This window comes from Clytia hemisphaerica, unplaced genomic scaffold, assembly GCF_902728285.1.
Source record: "Clytia hemisphaerica strain Z4C2 unplaced genomic scaffold, Clytia hemisphaerica genome assembly, whole genome shotgun sequence".
Lineage (NCBI taxonomy): Eukaryota > Metazoa > Cnidaria > Hydrozoa > Leptothecata > Clytiidae > Clytia > Clytia hemisphaerica.
Genome location: NW_027104441.1, coordinates 846,553 through 862,650, shown reverse-complemented (window position 1 = coordinate 862,650; position 16,098 = coordinate 846,553). Strand labels below are relative to the sequence as shown.

Here is a 16,098-nt window from a genome sequence, read left to right as displayed (position 1 = left end):
CAAACCTAAAAAATAAAAAGGGGGGTTTCAAGGTTTACGGTGACACAGTATCGGCCTTTTTTCTGTCCAGTATTTCGCTATTTCAAGAAAAAAAGTACCGTATTCCGGTATTTGAAATACTGCTGGTGACGATACATTGCCTAAAAATGCTTCGGTATTTCGATATTTATTGATTATTAACCGAAAAGCCGGTCTCTCTGGCAAAATACGAGCGAAGCGAGGTCCAATACGAGCGAACGAGGTCGATATTTTGCAAGAGAGACAGGCTTCTGAGGTTAATAATCCATTTATAGCCCTGCAAAAATAAAGTAATAAAAGTAATTGACATTTTAATGATGTCAATATCACAACTGGTCACTATGGAGAAATATTGAACGGCCACGTGACATTAATCATCCAATCAGTTTTCTTAAAAATGATTGACAGTTGTATTGCAGGGCTATAATTACTCTTAAAACCTCGGTATTTCGGTAACTTTAAAATCTTTCCGAACTGTTTTTAAAGCGAGAATTTCGAAAATCGCGCCTGCGTCGCTAAAATTATTTTTAGAAAACTACACCCATGTTTTCTAAAATGATCAGTTTTGACACAGTATTTATATACCACTTTAGCTTCCAAACAGTAGCGTGGTGACATGGGGTCAGAAACTGCTCCACCTCTAGTCAGTCTAGTGGCAACTTTTTTGTGGTTATAGTCCATTCACTATCCTTTAAATAATGACTTTTTACAAGAAAAATGCTACTTTCTCTCAAGCACTTACAAATGTGTTTTTTCTTTATTAGAGTAGAATTTGATCCAAAGGCAAATGGACAGACTAAACCTTTTCCTAATTTCACATCACAAAACACACTTTTAGTCCTTTTAGCCACAATAGCGGACCTGTAAATTAACACAAATCTTTCGCGCTCGCTACTTCTCTCGTATTTGTTAAAATGTTTCCCCAGCCCTTACGGGTTGCCTTTTTTTTATTTATCTCCCCAATTTTGATCAAGCAACCATGCTATTGCCCTTTTCTCAAAGGAAGTTGATGGGATAGGTACTGCCTAATTCTCAAATTAGAACTAAAGAGTTATCCATAAAAAGAGCTTTTTGAGGTACTTACAATAGTAAAACCATTCTAAAACATAGTGCTTTTACTAAATAAGAAAGTGTTAAAATCGAGATGTTCTTTGGTCAGCACAACCCATGGTTGCACTTTGTCAAGTTTCACTTCTTCTATGCTATTTGCACTTGAAAATTAGATCGTTCGTCTGATATACTGAGCTAATAACAGTTGAAAATGAAGTTTTCAACAGGGCATCCCTTACTCCTTATTGCATCAACAATTCTTGCAGTTGAAATACCTTTCCTCACGAAATAGGCCCGAAATAAAATGTAAATATTTTCGGTGACGGTATTTGGAGTTAATTTTACCCGGTATTCCGGTATTTCGGGAAAGAATTGCCGGTATTTCGGTATTCAGTACCCCTTGAAACCCCCTAAAAACAACCTTCTTGTCTCTTCTTTTCGTCCTTTCTTTTACTTGTCCTCATTTGTAGCACGATAAAACTTTGTTAAATTTTTGTCAGAGTATTTTTCTATAAAGTATGAATTTTAATTAGAGAACAATGTAATTTCCGATGAATACTAAAAATCCGCTCTCAACGACCGAATCTTTTCACTTACAATCTGGGGGTTAAAAAGCGAAAAAATCCAATTTTCAGTATAAGAAAATATTAAGAATGTTCTTTAGAATATTGTTTTGGCACAAAATATTTCTAAAATTAGCCGTTATAGTTAATCCAATTGAAAAAATATCAAAATGTTACTAATATTAGATTCAAAGCCATGAAACCAAACCTACATTCTGGAGGCTATAACGAAAATGGGAGTTAACTTCAAGGACTAAAGAAATTAGCCTATCTATCAAAAGTATTGAAATTAACCCCTGGGAAAGGATTTTGGGAGTTCAAAATTTCGTTGAAAACATTCAATGTTTTTTAAAATGCAAATCTACATATTTCAGATGTGATTCAAATTTTACCTACATTCTCGGGTTCAGGTGCTGTATAGACAATAGAAAAAGGTGTCAAAAAAGGATTGGATCGAGTTTAGGGGGAAAAAGCCCGTACGGCAATTGGCGGCTACGGTCGAAAAGGTGTTTTAAACAAAAATTTTTACCCAAATTTTATTTTCTAAAGTTTACTCGTGACCTTTACTTACAATTTCAAATAAATTATATATTGATGAGTACAACCCTGTTGTTCCTAAAAAAGTTCCAATAACAATCAGTGCAATATCAAGGATTCTTTCTAATACCGTCAACGTTTTCCATTTGAGTCTCAGATGAAAGAAACAAGGGAACACAAAGACTAAACAGGTTGCAATCAAGCTCCCTCTCAGCGCCAACAGGTTACCAAAGTAAGGGAGGACGAAAGCTAAAATGATAGTTCCTATTGTTAAAAACAATCGAGTTATAAAAAACCATGTGTATCGGCACAATGTACTAGTTTGATAATGTTTTCGATTTTTAACTATGTTATCAACTGTATCTGTGATCACAACCATCATTAGAGGAAAATTACAAACACTGAAAATAATGTTTGCCACCACGAATATGATTTCAACGATTTGATTCAACTTGCCAGCATTTAAAGTGATGATGCTTTGCGTTTGAGGTCCAAAAGTCAATGCTCCTAAGGTACCAACTATTGTTTTCAAGATGGCTGATACTGTAAAAGAAACATGGACAACTTTGGAAGCATCTTGAGGATTCTCCAATTCTCCTTCAACTTTGGTTAAAACAGAATGTGAAACACAGGAAAACATGACGATACTAGCGGAGACAGGAAACTTTTCTACATTGAAGATTGGAATCGATTCCACCATATCTTTCCAATGATTGAATTGCGTGGACAGAATCACCAGTAAAGTGATGATAGCGATCAGGATTGAAAAAACAGATATTGCACTGATATATGCGATGACCTTCAATCGTTGGCAAAACAGAGTTGGGAAAGCCAGTAAGCCGCACCCGATGGTAACATTGGTAAAACTAATTTGACAATACTTTGCAAGGATATCAAACGCACATTTAGATAATAGCACCATATTACTGACATTGCCAAGATACAAATATATGATCAATAAACCACGAAAAACGTGTGATCCATATTGTCCAAGAACAGCTTTGGCAAGTCCTGTATAATCCTTGTAAACTCGTTGCCGTGTCTTTGGATCTTTACCATCATATAAACAATCGATGAGGATGAGAGAAGTCAAATCTCCCATAACACTCATGAGAGCAATGAAACCAATAGTGACGTAACCACCAAGGATGACTGCATATGGCATACTGAAGACTGAACTTCCTTGGAGTAATGGTAACAAATTCCAAATTGCGTTCCACATTTTTGTTCTGAATCCTTATAGTAACCCTCTTTTATAAGATTGAAGTAAAAAAAGTCTTGATTTAGTTGGTTGTTGAAATATGCTGCAATAATTTTCGAGAGTAGTGAATCTTTGTGCTCCTTTGGATGCAATTTACTCTGCAACCAAGCTTGGTTCGATATTTTCTAGCATTTAATGACGATTTGATAATGATATGAAAGTCTTCCCTATTTATACTTACTGGGTTAATTGATTTTAATTGTAGGCACTGATTATCGTTCGACCGTGATGGGGTCGATCTCGTCAATTATTAGTCCACACAATAGCCAGCTCTAGGCGTTTAGGCCTTACTCTTGGTCTATAGGCACTGCTATAGGTGGCCACTAGTAACCCCCACCGGGAATTGCTTATTATTAGGTTTAAACATATAGACAACTTTCACAAGATGTTTATCAATAGAGATTTCAAATTAAAGAATGTTAAAAACACAGCTGATTGGCTTAGGTTTCGAAACTCTCTATTGTTTCATCAAAACCTCAGTGCGCATGCGATGTATCTGGAGAAATTCAATATTGAAAACAGTGTTCATATCCCGAAGAGTAGTTTTACGCTCGAAACAGAGGAAGATATGACGTAGCCTAGTCAATTATGTCTTATCTTATCAAGGGGGGTTTGCAATTATATGGCTGATTATACATCCATGGCATTTTGCATACCATATAGTGCTCCGCGTCGCATACGTCATAGCCATTCAACTCAATCCGTTAGAAAAAAATGGCCTTGGCACTTAAAGGGTTAAACTCGAGTGTTTAAAAAATAAACTCTATAATGTTTCGTGCAACAGGGTGTGTGCGAGCCATAAAAATGATCCTTATTTTTCACACACTCAAAACTCCATCAAAGGGTTACAAAAATCAATAAAAAGCAATTAAGTTTCTATAAGGGTTCAAAAATTACGAAAGTAAAAATCAACTCCCTCAAAGTTAAAGGGTCATAAATTTTTGCCATTTGGACTAAATTTAGGCTGAAATTCTGGGGAAGTGGTCTCTTTAAGGGTACAAAAAATGGACTAAACAATTTTTATATACAAAGCTCTTTGAATTGCGTTTTTGATGATCAAGATTTAATGTAGTAAATCCAATACAAAAAGAATCGATGAAGAAGTTAGTTTTAGGTTTTAGGCAAAAAATGTCAAAATCAAGCAACATCTAGCAAAAAATTGTTTGGGACTACCCCTGATTTCTTCCAGGATTCAAAGTACCGACATATTAAGTTTTATGACTTTTTGGATGAGATTAGCACTGTAAATTGCTCAAATTAAAAGATGAACAATTACTTCATCTTTACTTCTTTACTTCCCCCGCCCAGAAACCGTTAAAGCGATATTGGAAACAATTTGATTGAAAGTTCTTCTCTAAAAGGTCAAAATTTCATGAAAATTCTAAGATTTTTCTATTTCTATCCAGTGGGACCCTCAAAGATTATTTTTTGAAGCATATGAGTCGAAAATTACCTCCTCGTCACTTTCCCCCGACATTTTTTCCCCGATTAGGTACTAGCCAGTATACCGAGTCTCAGATTTAAGGGCCATAGTGAACTTTCATACTTCTTCGTCCCAAAAACTTAAATATAGTAGTTTTTGACCAATTTTTTAATCCAAAAAAGTTATGACTCTTTTCGTACAAAAAGAGTCATAACTTTTGATACATCAACTTAGAAAATTTTTCCGAAATTTTTTAGATAGTTCCCAGCTGGCACACAACGTTGTTTCAACGTTAGTCTAACGTTCACAACGTCCATATAACGTTAGATGAACGTTAGAATAACGTTTTGTGCCAGCTGGGTTCAATATTTTGCAGACAATTTAAAGAAATTTCGAAACTAAAAGGGGGTAAATATAAGATTTTATTACCGTAATTTTAAGGTTTATAACGTCATTTTGATAGTTAAAATGCTAATTAATAGAATGAATTAAAGACAGGTTTTTGTTAAAAGTGTCAAGGAACTCAAAAAACAAAAAGTTTTTTTTTAAAAATGGGTGTTTTAGAGTCTGCAAAAGGTGCTCCCATTTTGTTCTTAATATTTTGGCCATCGACGCCTTATGTTCTCTTTATAAAGTTTTGTCTTGTAAAAACCGCGTAATGATACGGTTAATGCGAAATTTGCAATAATGTAAGTAATACTAAACGGAAGAAACTAAACAAAGAGTCAATCAATATCAATCTTTCGATATGTATGAAATTGAACTCGCTAATTATATTGGCTAATTACTTACTTCGAAGTTCTTCCTTCTAACGTCGTTGGACAATAAACACCCACCTCCTGTGACTCTATTCTCCCCTGCTTGATTTTCTAAAGATAATGAATGATTTGGTTTTTCTAAGTCTTCCTAGTTTCGATAGGTTTTGTAACTCATTCCTTTCCAATTACTAACTCTCTTGGTTCTCATGCATGAGCCAAGAGAGTTTTCTTAATTTAGTGCACATTGCAAGTAGAGTGCGGTTGCACTAAATCATCTGCAGTTAAGGATTACTGTCATATAGGAAGGTTTTATGTTTTAAAGCAATTGAAAAGGAATTAGTATTATACATAACTAGCCGGTACCCGGCGTTGCACGCCGGTTAAGCTGTAGCTGAACGTACTAAAAGTTCTTTGGATGTTGAAGCTGGCTTAAAAAAAACGATCAAATGAATAAAAAGATATCTTCAAAGTTTGACACTAACCTTCCCCCGGAGATCTTTTTCTCGCTTCGCTCGCATTAAATACGCCGTCCAGTTTTCAACAATTTGAGAAAATGTCATGGTAAAGAGGAGTGCATTGTAGAAATGACAATTCTTTAGGAAAAAGCGGGAAAGCCACAAAGAATAGTGCAACTTTGGTTTTATCAGATTTAAAAAGATAAATAATAAGTCAATTCTAAATTGCTTTTTTTAAACCCTTGTCATAACTTTTCGAATTTAAACATTTAAAATGACGTACACAGTTTTTAACAGTATCAACCACTTGAATGTTTTTATATCTTTATATGAAGAAAGAGATTGCCTAATTTCTTCTCTTACTTGTTATCGCCCTTTGAATGCTGTTATTGTTCGACAAACTTTTTAAATTTATGTTTTGATTTACATTTGAAATGTTCTTTTCTATAAAAGAAACTTGTTTTGTTTTGACAAGAATTCGAATGTCATTAATAAATACGATCGTTAAATACATTCGAAAACATTTCAAACAAAAGAAAAGAGAAAAACAGGATCAGGCAAAGCTGTGCAGAAATTAAAATTACTAAATGTAGATGGGCCTTAAATTTCAAAACAAAGGCTGAATAAAGTCTAAACCAGGCTCTATCCGATCTGTCAATCAAAACAAACTTATCGAGAACAAAACATTGCTTGCGAAATCTTTTGCAAATGGCGCGAATCCAATAGAACAAATTTGTGGAGCAAGAGACTAAAAGTCATAATTCTAAAACACAAACAAAGCGAAAACGAAAGTGGTGACACACAGACACACAAAGCACCGCTATTAACATATAGATTATGTATTCGCGTAGCCTATACTACTAGACATCACGGCTTTTTTTTCTACACTGTAACGTCTATGTATTTCTAGGTTTTCGGGATCCAATCATTCGACTTTTTGACACTAGTTTTAACTTTTGAAGCTCTTACATCAGAAGGAGAAAAATTGAATCAAGATTTTCAGAAAACCAAGAAACTCACAAAGAAACGGAATGAAAAATCCCGGTTACGGTGAGATGCTCGCCAGTATTCGTGCAATAACAAAACCCACTTCGGAAATTCCTTGCATCTCACTCTAGTTACATTACATACAGATTTCTCTCAAAATGACTCACGCCTTAAAAATATTGATGCTCACGTTCCATGCAATCTTTTCAACTTTAATGTCTTCAATGCCCATTTAAAGTAAATTACTGGGGTTTTTAAAGAAAATGATTAAAAGGTTGAGTAATTTTAATGAGAATGAGTTGCCCATCCCTTACTTCCGGGCTGGTAATGAGAACCTCTTCATCTCACATTATTGTTGCAAATGTAAAATTCGAGATCGTGCCATTTGTATTTACAAATATTTATTGGGGGGGGGGGGGGGGGGGGGGGGGGGTAGTCAGGAAGATTGAAGACGTATGTGCGGTGCGGCTAAGGGTATATTTTTCAAGGTAGCAGAAATGTACTGTAAGGGTGGAAAGTTTTAGTAAACTCGAAAACTTGAAAAATGCCGATGAAAATTTCGAATAAATACATTGTAAGGGTACCAATTTCAACGATATTCAAGGGTAGGATTTTTAAAGCCATTTTTGTTGTCGCACATACATTAGTTACTAAGACCCCCTCCCCCATTCCCCCATTCCACGAGAGAAGATCAGCTCTAAACTGGCTAACCATTGATGGGCTAACGTTACATAGACATGTTCTTCCTTGTCTGTACACAGACCCAGTATCTACGGCTAATTTCAAAATTCATTGACGTAGAGGGTCTGTTGTCATTGTCTTTTTTACTCATTTGCGATTTTTCAAACCGACCAGACCACTGCGATGGAGTGTTGATGAGAGAGGGGAGACGATGAGAGAAGTGTTGCTATTTATAAATAATATTTCATCGCAGAGATTTCCGTAGGGGACTCACCACAGATATCTGTAAAGCCCGAAGGGCTAGATTTGCGGCTTTTATCGAAAAGTGAAGCCTAGGTTTGGAAGGATTTCCTACCAAAGTCACGTGACTAAAATATGCAATTTCACCGGTTTGAGAGATGTGAAATAGTGTTTGCCGCCTACGTTTTTTGATCGCGGGCTCCGAAAACAATTAAAATGCTAGATCCTATCCATCGGCACGAAATTCAAAAAGTCAAATTTTGGCTTCACTTTTTTTTTGCTTGACAAAGCTTAAAGTTGCCTATCTAGCCCTCCGGGCTTAGATATCTGTGGGACTCACGGTAGTGAGTAGTAATCAACGTGAGTAGTTAGCGGAAAACTACAATGCAAATTTTTGAATTTGTGGAATCAGGACATTGGCCCCTGTGGAGGTAAATTACATAAGATTAACGCTTACACGTTTGTTTTTATAAGAACAAACTATAAGAACATAATGCTTCGATGGCCAAAATGTTAAGAACAAGTTAAGAACATTTTAAGGCTTTGCAGACTTAAAAATGGCCAAATTCTTAAGAATATGGACAAAAATGCTCACAAAATGGTGAAAATAAAAACATTTTTAGGCTTAAAACTCAAAAAAGTAAGAACATCCAAAGGCTTTAAGAATTTTGGATGTTCTTATAACAAAACGTGTATTGCATATTCATTGTATCAAAGCATAGGAAAGTCCAACACGAAAATAAAGAATTAATTGCGGAACTATTCTACACCTACATGAGATTTTTATTGCGAATCCAACTACCAACCTGATGAGACCTTAAAGATAAGTTACGTGTTTGGTAATTGATAATTAATATTCGCAATTAACGTCAATTATCTCAGCTAAGTATCCCTACTCTTTACTATAGATCTACAGAACGGAAGATTTCAAAACATTTTTATTGCACAAGTTTGGGCGCACTTCCATGTAGTTGCAACTCCAAAGAAATTTGAAATTATTAACGTCAAAAATATTGCTTCACACCAGTGGATACGCTTTAAAGCTACAGTATGTGGCCCCCAACACGGCGATCAAATTCAAAATTTCTCTCAAAGCTAGAGGAAAAGAGGTTTGACAAAAAATTTTCTTCCATGCAAAACGTTAACATCTCTACTTTATTTCCCGACAGTTCTTTTTCAAAATTTTCAATTTCAACAATATTTTTCAATCGCTTTTTCTAATGGCCCCACAACGGAGGTTTGTAATTTTAGCGATTTCTCGAGATATCTTCACACCTAACGGTAATTATTTTATGTTTTCTAGAAAAATATATCTGTCAATCAATTTTTTATATTTTATTCAAAGATATCTGTCAATCAACTTTTTAGCTTGCATAATAGCATATTTTACGTCATGTTGTTTAAATGATTAACAATAATCTAGTAGAAACCATGTATATTTAGCTGTTTAATTTTTAAGCATAAATTATGACGTAGAAAAGAAAATAACAATAGGAGACGAAGTAAGGATATGTGACGAAGTAGTGCTATGCACACCCCTGGTTGTCAAAATGCAGGTTTGGGGCCCCCAAAACGGAGGTGTAGTTAAAATCAAATTATTAAGCCCAGTGGTAATAGGAGGAAAAACTATGAACATATTTGTGTTTACCCTTAAATTTACGACCCGATAGATGTAAAATTTATGATTTTTATGAAATATTTCAACATTTTCGATATTGCAAAATGTTTTGCTGTTTCTCATATTTAGAATTTTCGGTTTTATCAATGCTGATTCTAGGGTCCCAAAATACTGGTTGACCTTTAAGATGCTATATCTTTTACCCATCCTCTAAAGTCACAGATGTATCTGCATACCTTAATGACGTGTATATGACTTTTAGTTCACGAGATATTCAAATTTTTAGTTTAATGACGTAATGTTACGTAATGTTTATGACGTCATAATACAGGTTTTTTGGCTATAACGTCTTATAGCCTCAAGTTAAATTTTTCTAACAGCTATCGTGTTGTTCTAGATCATAAGGTGCTTCTTTCCAGCTATAATTGACATTTTGAAAGTGAGTGGAACTGCTTCACTTTTACTTCGGACATGCCGTAACTCACTTGAGTAAAAGCCAATTTTTGGACCGCACATACTGTCAGTCCGCAAACCGAGTGCCCCCCGGGTTACAATTAGATTATTGGTATCTAAATATTTTCAAAACTGTACGTTAAAACTTTGTTACTACTGTTGTTTGCCTCCCATCCACATAAGTATCATTGAGACGTGATTTATAGCTTTTTGAGAATTTATGATTGACTTTAATCGATTTTGATCAGGTTGATAAAATTTTATTTACACTTCCGGGAATTTCTTTTAAACCAGACTCGCCCAACTTGATACATATTTCAATCGATGATCAATCGATTGGTTCCGATAATCGATAGGTAATGGAGTCTGTGTAGCACCGTGTCAATATCACTTGCTCTAGAAGCTTTTGTTTTCTAAATTTTATTCCACACCGCGAAAGCCTATCGTAATACTTTCGAAAATAATAATCAAATCTACAATAAACCAGCTGCGCTGGAAGCTCCAGCTATAAGGATTATTGTAATACATTAATATATGTTACAAGTTCCGTACAGATTTTCAATCTCGGTTATAATAAAACTATTACATGTTAGTAGTAGACCCGACTGACAATTATTATGTAGCAGGTTGTAACATGAGTTTCTGCTGGAAAGATGCAGTTTGTTTTTAAGTTAAATCTTTAAAATAAAACAAACTGTGTGGGTTTCTTTACTTCCAAACAACCTACCGTCAACTGCTCCAACTTGGGACTATCTGACGCAACATGGGACGGCCATTCCACCATCATTTCACCGAACCTCCAAAGTCATTTGATTTGAGTTTAATGAACCGCGTATTAAAAAATACACGATTTCCCTTTCGCACCGAGTAGGCTTTTAAATCGAAATATGACAAAAATCCGTAGTGGAACACGCGCGAGTGTTTGCCCTCGGAAAACATAACAGAAAAAGGAACCGACCAGCAGCTTCCAAACAAATAACAGACAACAAACAGACACTACAACAAAATGCAGTACAAAAGGGCAAAAAGACACACTGTACCAACTATCCTACATACACTACAGGTGAAACAAACATTTGCAACAAACACCATCCCAATCCTGCGGAAACATAGTGCCATCATATTATCAGCAGAGAATATCTAAGTTAATTTATCTCAAGATAATTTTATCTCTGGATGTTTATATCTGTGTTTTTCCTCAAAATAATTCATTTCTATATCTGGATGTTTATCTCGAGATAAATTTATCCCTGGATATTCATCTCGGCGCATAAATTTATGTCTGGATATTTATCTCAGGATAAATTTATCCCTGGATATTTATCTCGAGATAAATTTATGTCTGGATATTTATCTCGAGGTAAATTTATCCCTGGATATTCATCTCGGCATAAATTTATGTCTGGATATTTATTTCGAGATAAATTTATGTCTGGACATTTATCTCGAGATAAATTTACCTTTGTATTTCTATCTCGATATAAGTTTATCCCTGGATATTTATCTCAAGATAAATTTATCGAGATATTTTGATCGGAATCACTGATTGAAACTATTTTTCTTTGCTTAGCGATTAGAGAGGAAATACTTTGTGTATCAGTGATTCTGACCTTCCTATTATTCCTATCTCTAAAGAAGGGTGTCAAAATTAGAAGAGGGGTTTTGGACATTAGACCAACTTACGGTATTCTGCTAATTCGTCCCTACTGCAATCCCTGGAAAGTGGTGACTTATAAGTGTAATGAATGTAATTTCCACAACTGATGTTTTCCTTTGAGACTTTTCAACACTTTTTGGCTCTCTTATTCGATTTTTGATATAAAAAAGGGCCTCTATGTAAGAAATTTGAACATACGAAAAAAGGTATGTACGTTTTCCCAAAGATAATAACCGATACCACAAAGTAATACCGTGAAAAGCACAGCTCAAAATCATATATTTACGCTGTGCCGACGAATCGAGATTCTATTCATCGCGCAATCAGCGAAGACAAAAGTAACCATGACGACCATCCAAGATCTTGGATGAGCGTCATAGTCGATATTTTTATTCCCGTCGTTGAAAACACAACTTACAAAAAGTCATCAATGCTTTGTAAAAAGAGTCAGTGATAGAGAATCATAACATAAAGTCTGTCTATTATTTCGATTCAATTAAAGTGACATTTCCATAATTAAAAGTTTAGTAATTACTGTTATACATTTGGGGATCATGTAAAAGATTTCTTTCGAAATAAACTCATTTCAACTACACTTGGAGGTTTCTGGGGAATTCGTAAATAGTAAACTGCATACTGATACAGTCTGCTAGACATTAATATGGTAATATTTGCTCTTCATCTTTGATTTTTTCTACAGTGATTAGATTGACACATGCGCGATAAAATTTCTATTATTTGTCTTCAGAGGTTAATATATTCTTTGAAAACTTAACCTCTGATACTCAGGGTAACAAAGTAATGGTAATTTAAGAGGTTAAGTTTTAGTTTAACTTTTATTTTGTTACGACGCCACGCCCTTTAGCGTATCTAGCAAGTGGGGCTTTGGTAGGCCGTCCACCCATAGTACGCGACCGTCGCATTTGCTCCTTTCGGAAAAGCCAAAACTTAATACACTGGTTTCCCTTAACGGCAATCCGTTTTGCTCACAGCGTCCTTTCCAGGAGTAAAAAATAGAAAGTTAAATCGATATTAAGCAGATATCTCATTGAAAATAATCAATTGCTCATCGAAAATCATTGGCGAAACCGCTAAATATTCAATTTTCACAATTTTTTTGAACCTGATTAGCTAGATTTTAATCGATAACTGATCGATCGATTAATATCCATTATATATCCATTTAAAACAATGATCGGTTTTATTAATTACGACAGTCGAGATATTGCATAATGATGGATAGTAACCTAGACTTGCATCACGTGGGATTTTTGGCTTGGTTTATGGGTGTTCTTAACTTTTTGTATTATAAGCCTTATTTTCACCATTTTGTGAGTATTTTAGTCCATGAAACCTTAAATGTTCTTAACTTGTTCTTTTTATTTTGGTCATGGAAGTCTTATATTCCATACAATTTGCTCTTATAAAAAACGTGTAAACCAAAAATATCTTTGCCTCAATCATCGTAAAAATAGGAATAGGTTAAGATGGGATGTAGAATACCTGGACTCCAAACATTCGAAAAGTCGCAAAGTGGAATCCATGAAAGTCTGCAATTTATACACCTGTGTCTCAGTGCCCCGGTGGAACCTTTTCCCTCAGTGGGGATGAAAATTTCTATCGAAAACCCAATGGGGATAGCAAATCTTTTGTTTTCAGCTCAAAAATTCCAGTGGGAATCATAGGGCAATCTCCCAGTGGGGTTGAAAATGTAGGGTATTTTTTCCACCGGGTCTGTGACACAGGGGTGTATTTACAAATGAGCTAGAATGTAGAATAAAATATTATATGGCTTGTACGGTTTTTAAACTGAAGTCGAGGACTGGAAAATTCTGTATATTTTGAAGATGGTGCACGATTCCATCCGGGGGGGGGGGGCACTTAGTCAAAATTGGGTACGGGACGTGCCGCTGGTCAGGGTCCCTTTTTTAGGCTCTGAAGATTTCTGACATGGTCCCAAATCTAATAATTTTCAAGATGTGTATTATGATAGGATCCACTTTTGGTTATTTGGACAATTTTTCAGGGTAAAAATTAGAAAATCTTTCCGTTTTTCGTCTATTTTTAGTCATTTTTGTCACTTGTTAGGGTGGAAATTGGAAAAAATTTCAATTTCTTGTTCTAGGATCACCATTTTACCAAAAATTCATGTCTGACAGGGTCAACTTTTCGAACTCCAGCGGCTGTCAAGGTCAGGACCCCCCCCCAGGATTCCATCCAGTCCAGTGAGGATTAATGGGAAACAGAGATGTTTAAAAAAGGCCCTCGCTGGGTGTTTTCTGACGCAACCAGCAGTAAACCCAGTATTGTCCAAAAGACATGCATGTAGAGATGAAATTATCATGAGATAAATCAATTTTCTTAAGAGAACTTGAATATTATCTGTTGATAATATATAATGGCACTAACAGGCTTCCGTACGATGGCCTCAATACAGAAAAACATTTGTACAATGGAGTCTCTATAATTCGAGCCCGCACGGGAAACACAAATTTGTTCGAGTTAAGGAAATTTCGAGTTATGAAGTAAGGTTTATAAAGCATTGCTAAACGAAGGGACGAAAAAACTTGTTCGAGTTATAGAGGTTCGGTTTATGGATAAAAGTTCGCATTTTCTCAACAATCCATGCCAACACAATGTTATACTCAAGAATTAATATCTCTGAAATTGTGTGTCTGGAAAAACGATCTTTAAAGACCCCAAAAGTGTCACTGGGCTAGAGTATTTTATTTTTTGCTGGTCATATATGCTCATATATTTATAAACCGTTTACTCGATTATAGCTTTTACTTTTAGCCTATTGTCCGAACGTTTTATCTCTTTGTATCAATTTTCGTTATATTATCTTTTCAATGGGGACAGCTTTGACTAGAATGCAGGGGAGTTATCTGGCACCCAGATGGTGAAATTTTCACCCAACATGCTAAAGCTCTGAAGGTTGGGAAAATTTTCAACATCTGGAAGGTTTACATTACCGAATATTGCGAGACCACATTAAGAATTTTGCAGCGGGCGGTCTAGTAACCCAGCCCTCGTTTTCAGGGTTTGGCGGGTGCAACCGAAATATTTATATGTTTACGCACGAGAGATGTTGAACCCAACTGGGGGTGCGGCACATCAAAGGCCGACTATCATTCCTCTCCAATGGGAAATTGGCCCGCTCCTTTAGAGCTTTAACGTGGGCGGCTGCCAATCCGCCATCGGAATATCAGATAAGCAGGGGAGTGTTTTCTGCGAGCGAAGCGAGCAAAAAAATCATTTGCAGCTGTCTTACTTCTTGATTTTTTATTATTTATGCACAACGAGTCAAGGATAACGGATTCTCAGAAACCGATGTATTTGACAATCACCGAAAACCGATCGCTTTCGATTCTTTCACCAATAAACTAAACGCAAACAACTCAATCACCGACACCATAATGTTTTCCCTTCACCGATAACCGCACGGATTGCAAGCTTTTCACCAATAAACCGACGAAAAAAGGGTCGAAACCGACAAACTGCTTTCCCGTAGTCCCGCTTATATTTTCACAGACTACACATAAAAAAAATCAGTCTTTTTCATAATGGATAAAGATAAAGGTCATACAAGAATTTCAGGCATTGTACACGGTATTTTTATAAGAACAATTTAAGAATATAAGGCTTCGATGGCCGAAATATTAAAAATAAGTTATAAGAACATTTTAAGGATTTGTTGTCTCTAAAACACCCGATTTCTTAAGAACATTTTCAGGTTAATACTAAAAAAATAGCAGGCTTCGAAAAATTTTGGATGCTCTTAAAAAAACGTGTATACGATTAAAATATTTTTTTGCATTAAACACATTAGAGGCATTTATCAAATCTTATAATCATTATGATGTTTTAATATCATTTTTTGATAGACAAAAAAATGATACATGTTTAAAATAGTTTATCATTTTTTTGACCGGCTGTGAGTAACAGCTTGTATTTTTTAATGACATTTTGATTTTTATTGACGCTAGGAGGTCATCACAGGAGTTTTTATGTAATTTTTTGAAAGTTTTTTAAAAGTTTTTCTCTACGGTGATTGTTTTGTTTAACTTTTCATAAATTGTTTGACTTGATTCTTAACACATTATAGAAAGGTAAACTCTGTAGGATTGCTCTTAATTGTAGTTTGAAAAAACTTTACATAAGGAGCATACAAAATATTTGCAACCAGATCTGACTTGTGAAAACATTGTTGTTATTTCTTTAGATAGCGATATGTTAACAAGTTAATACATGAAACTCGAGAGGACTGCAACAACATCAAACTGAAACAAAGTATCATTCAGTCAAAATAAGAGAATCGAAGGATTCTCGGTGGAAAGTGGGGCAGTTTTTCAGGCTACACTGACACATTTTTAGCCTGAAAACACATAAAAAAG

General features: G+C 35.3%; 1 protein-coding gene across 1 annotated transcript; it reads right to left on the bottom strand.

The window, feature by feature from the left end:
• Positions 1-2,181: 2,181 nt before the first annotated feature.
• LOC136820877 (vesicular inhibitory amino acid transporter-like) lies at positions 2,182-3,390 on the bottom strand. Its single transcript, XM_067077115.1, has one exon. It carries the CDS (start codon positions 3,388-3,390, stop codon positions 2,182-2,184), a length of 1,209 nt encoding a protein of 402 aa, XP_066933216.1.
• Positions 3,391-16,098: the final 12,708 nt, after the last annotated feature.

Bases quoted from the DNA above. Each gene is read 5' to 3' on its own strand.
- LOC136820877 (XM_067077115.1), bottom strand. From the start codon at position 3,390: ATGTGGAACGCAATTTGGAATTTGTTACCATTACTCCAAGGAAGTTCA.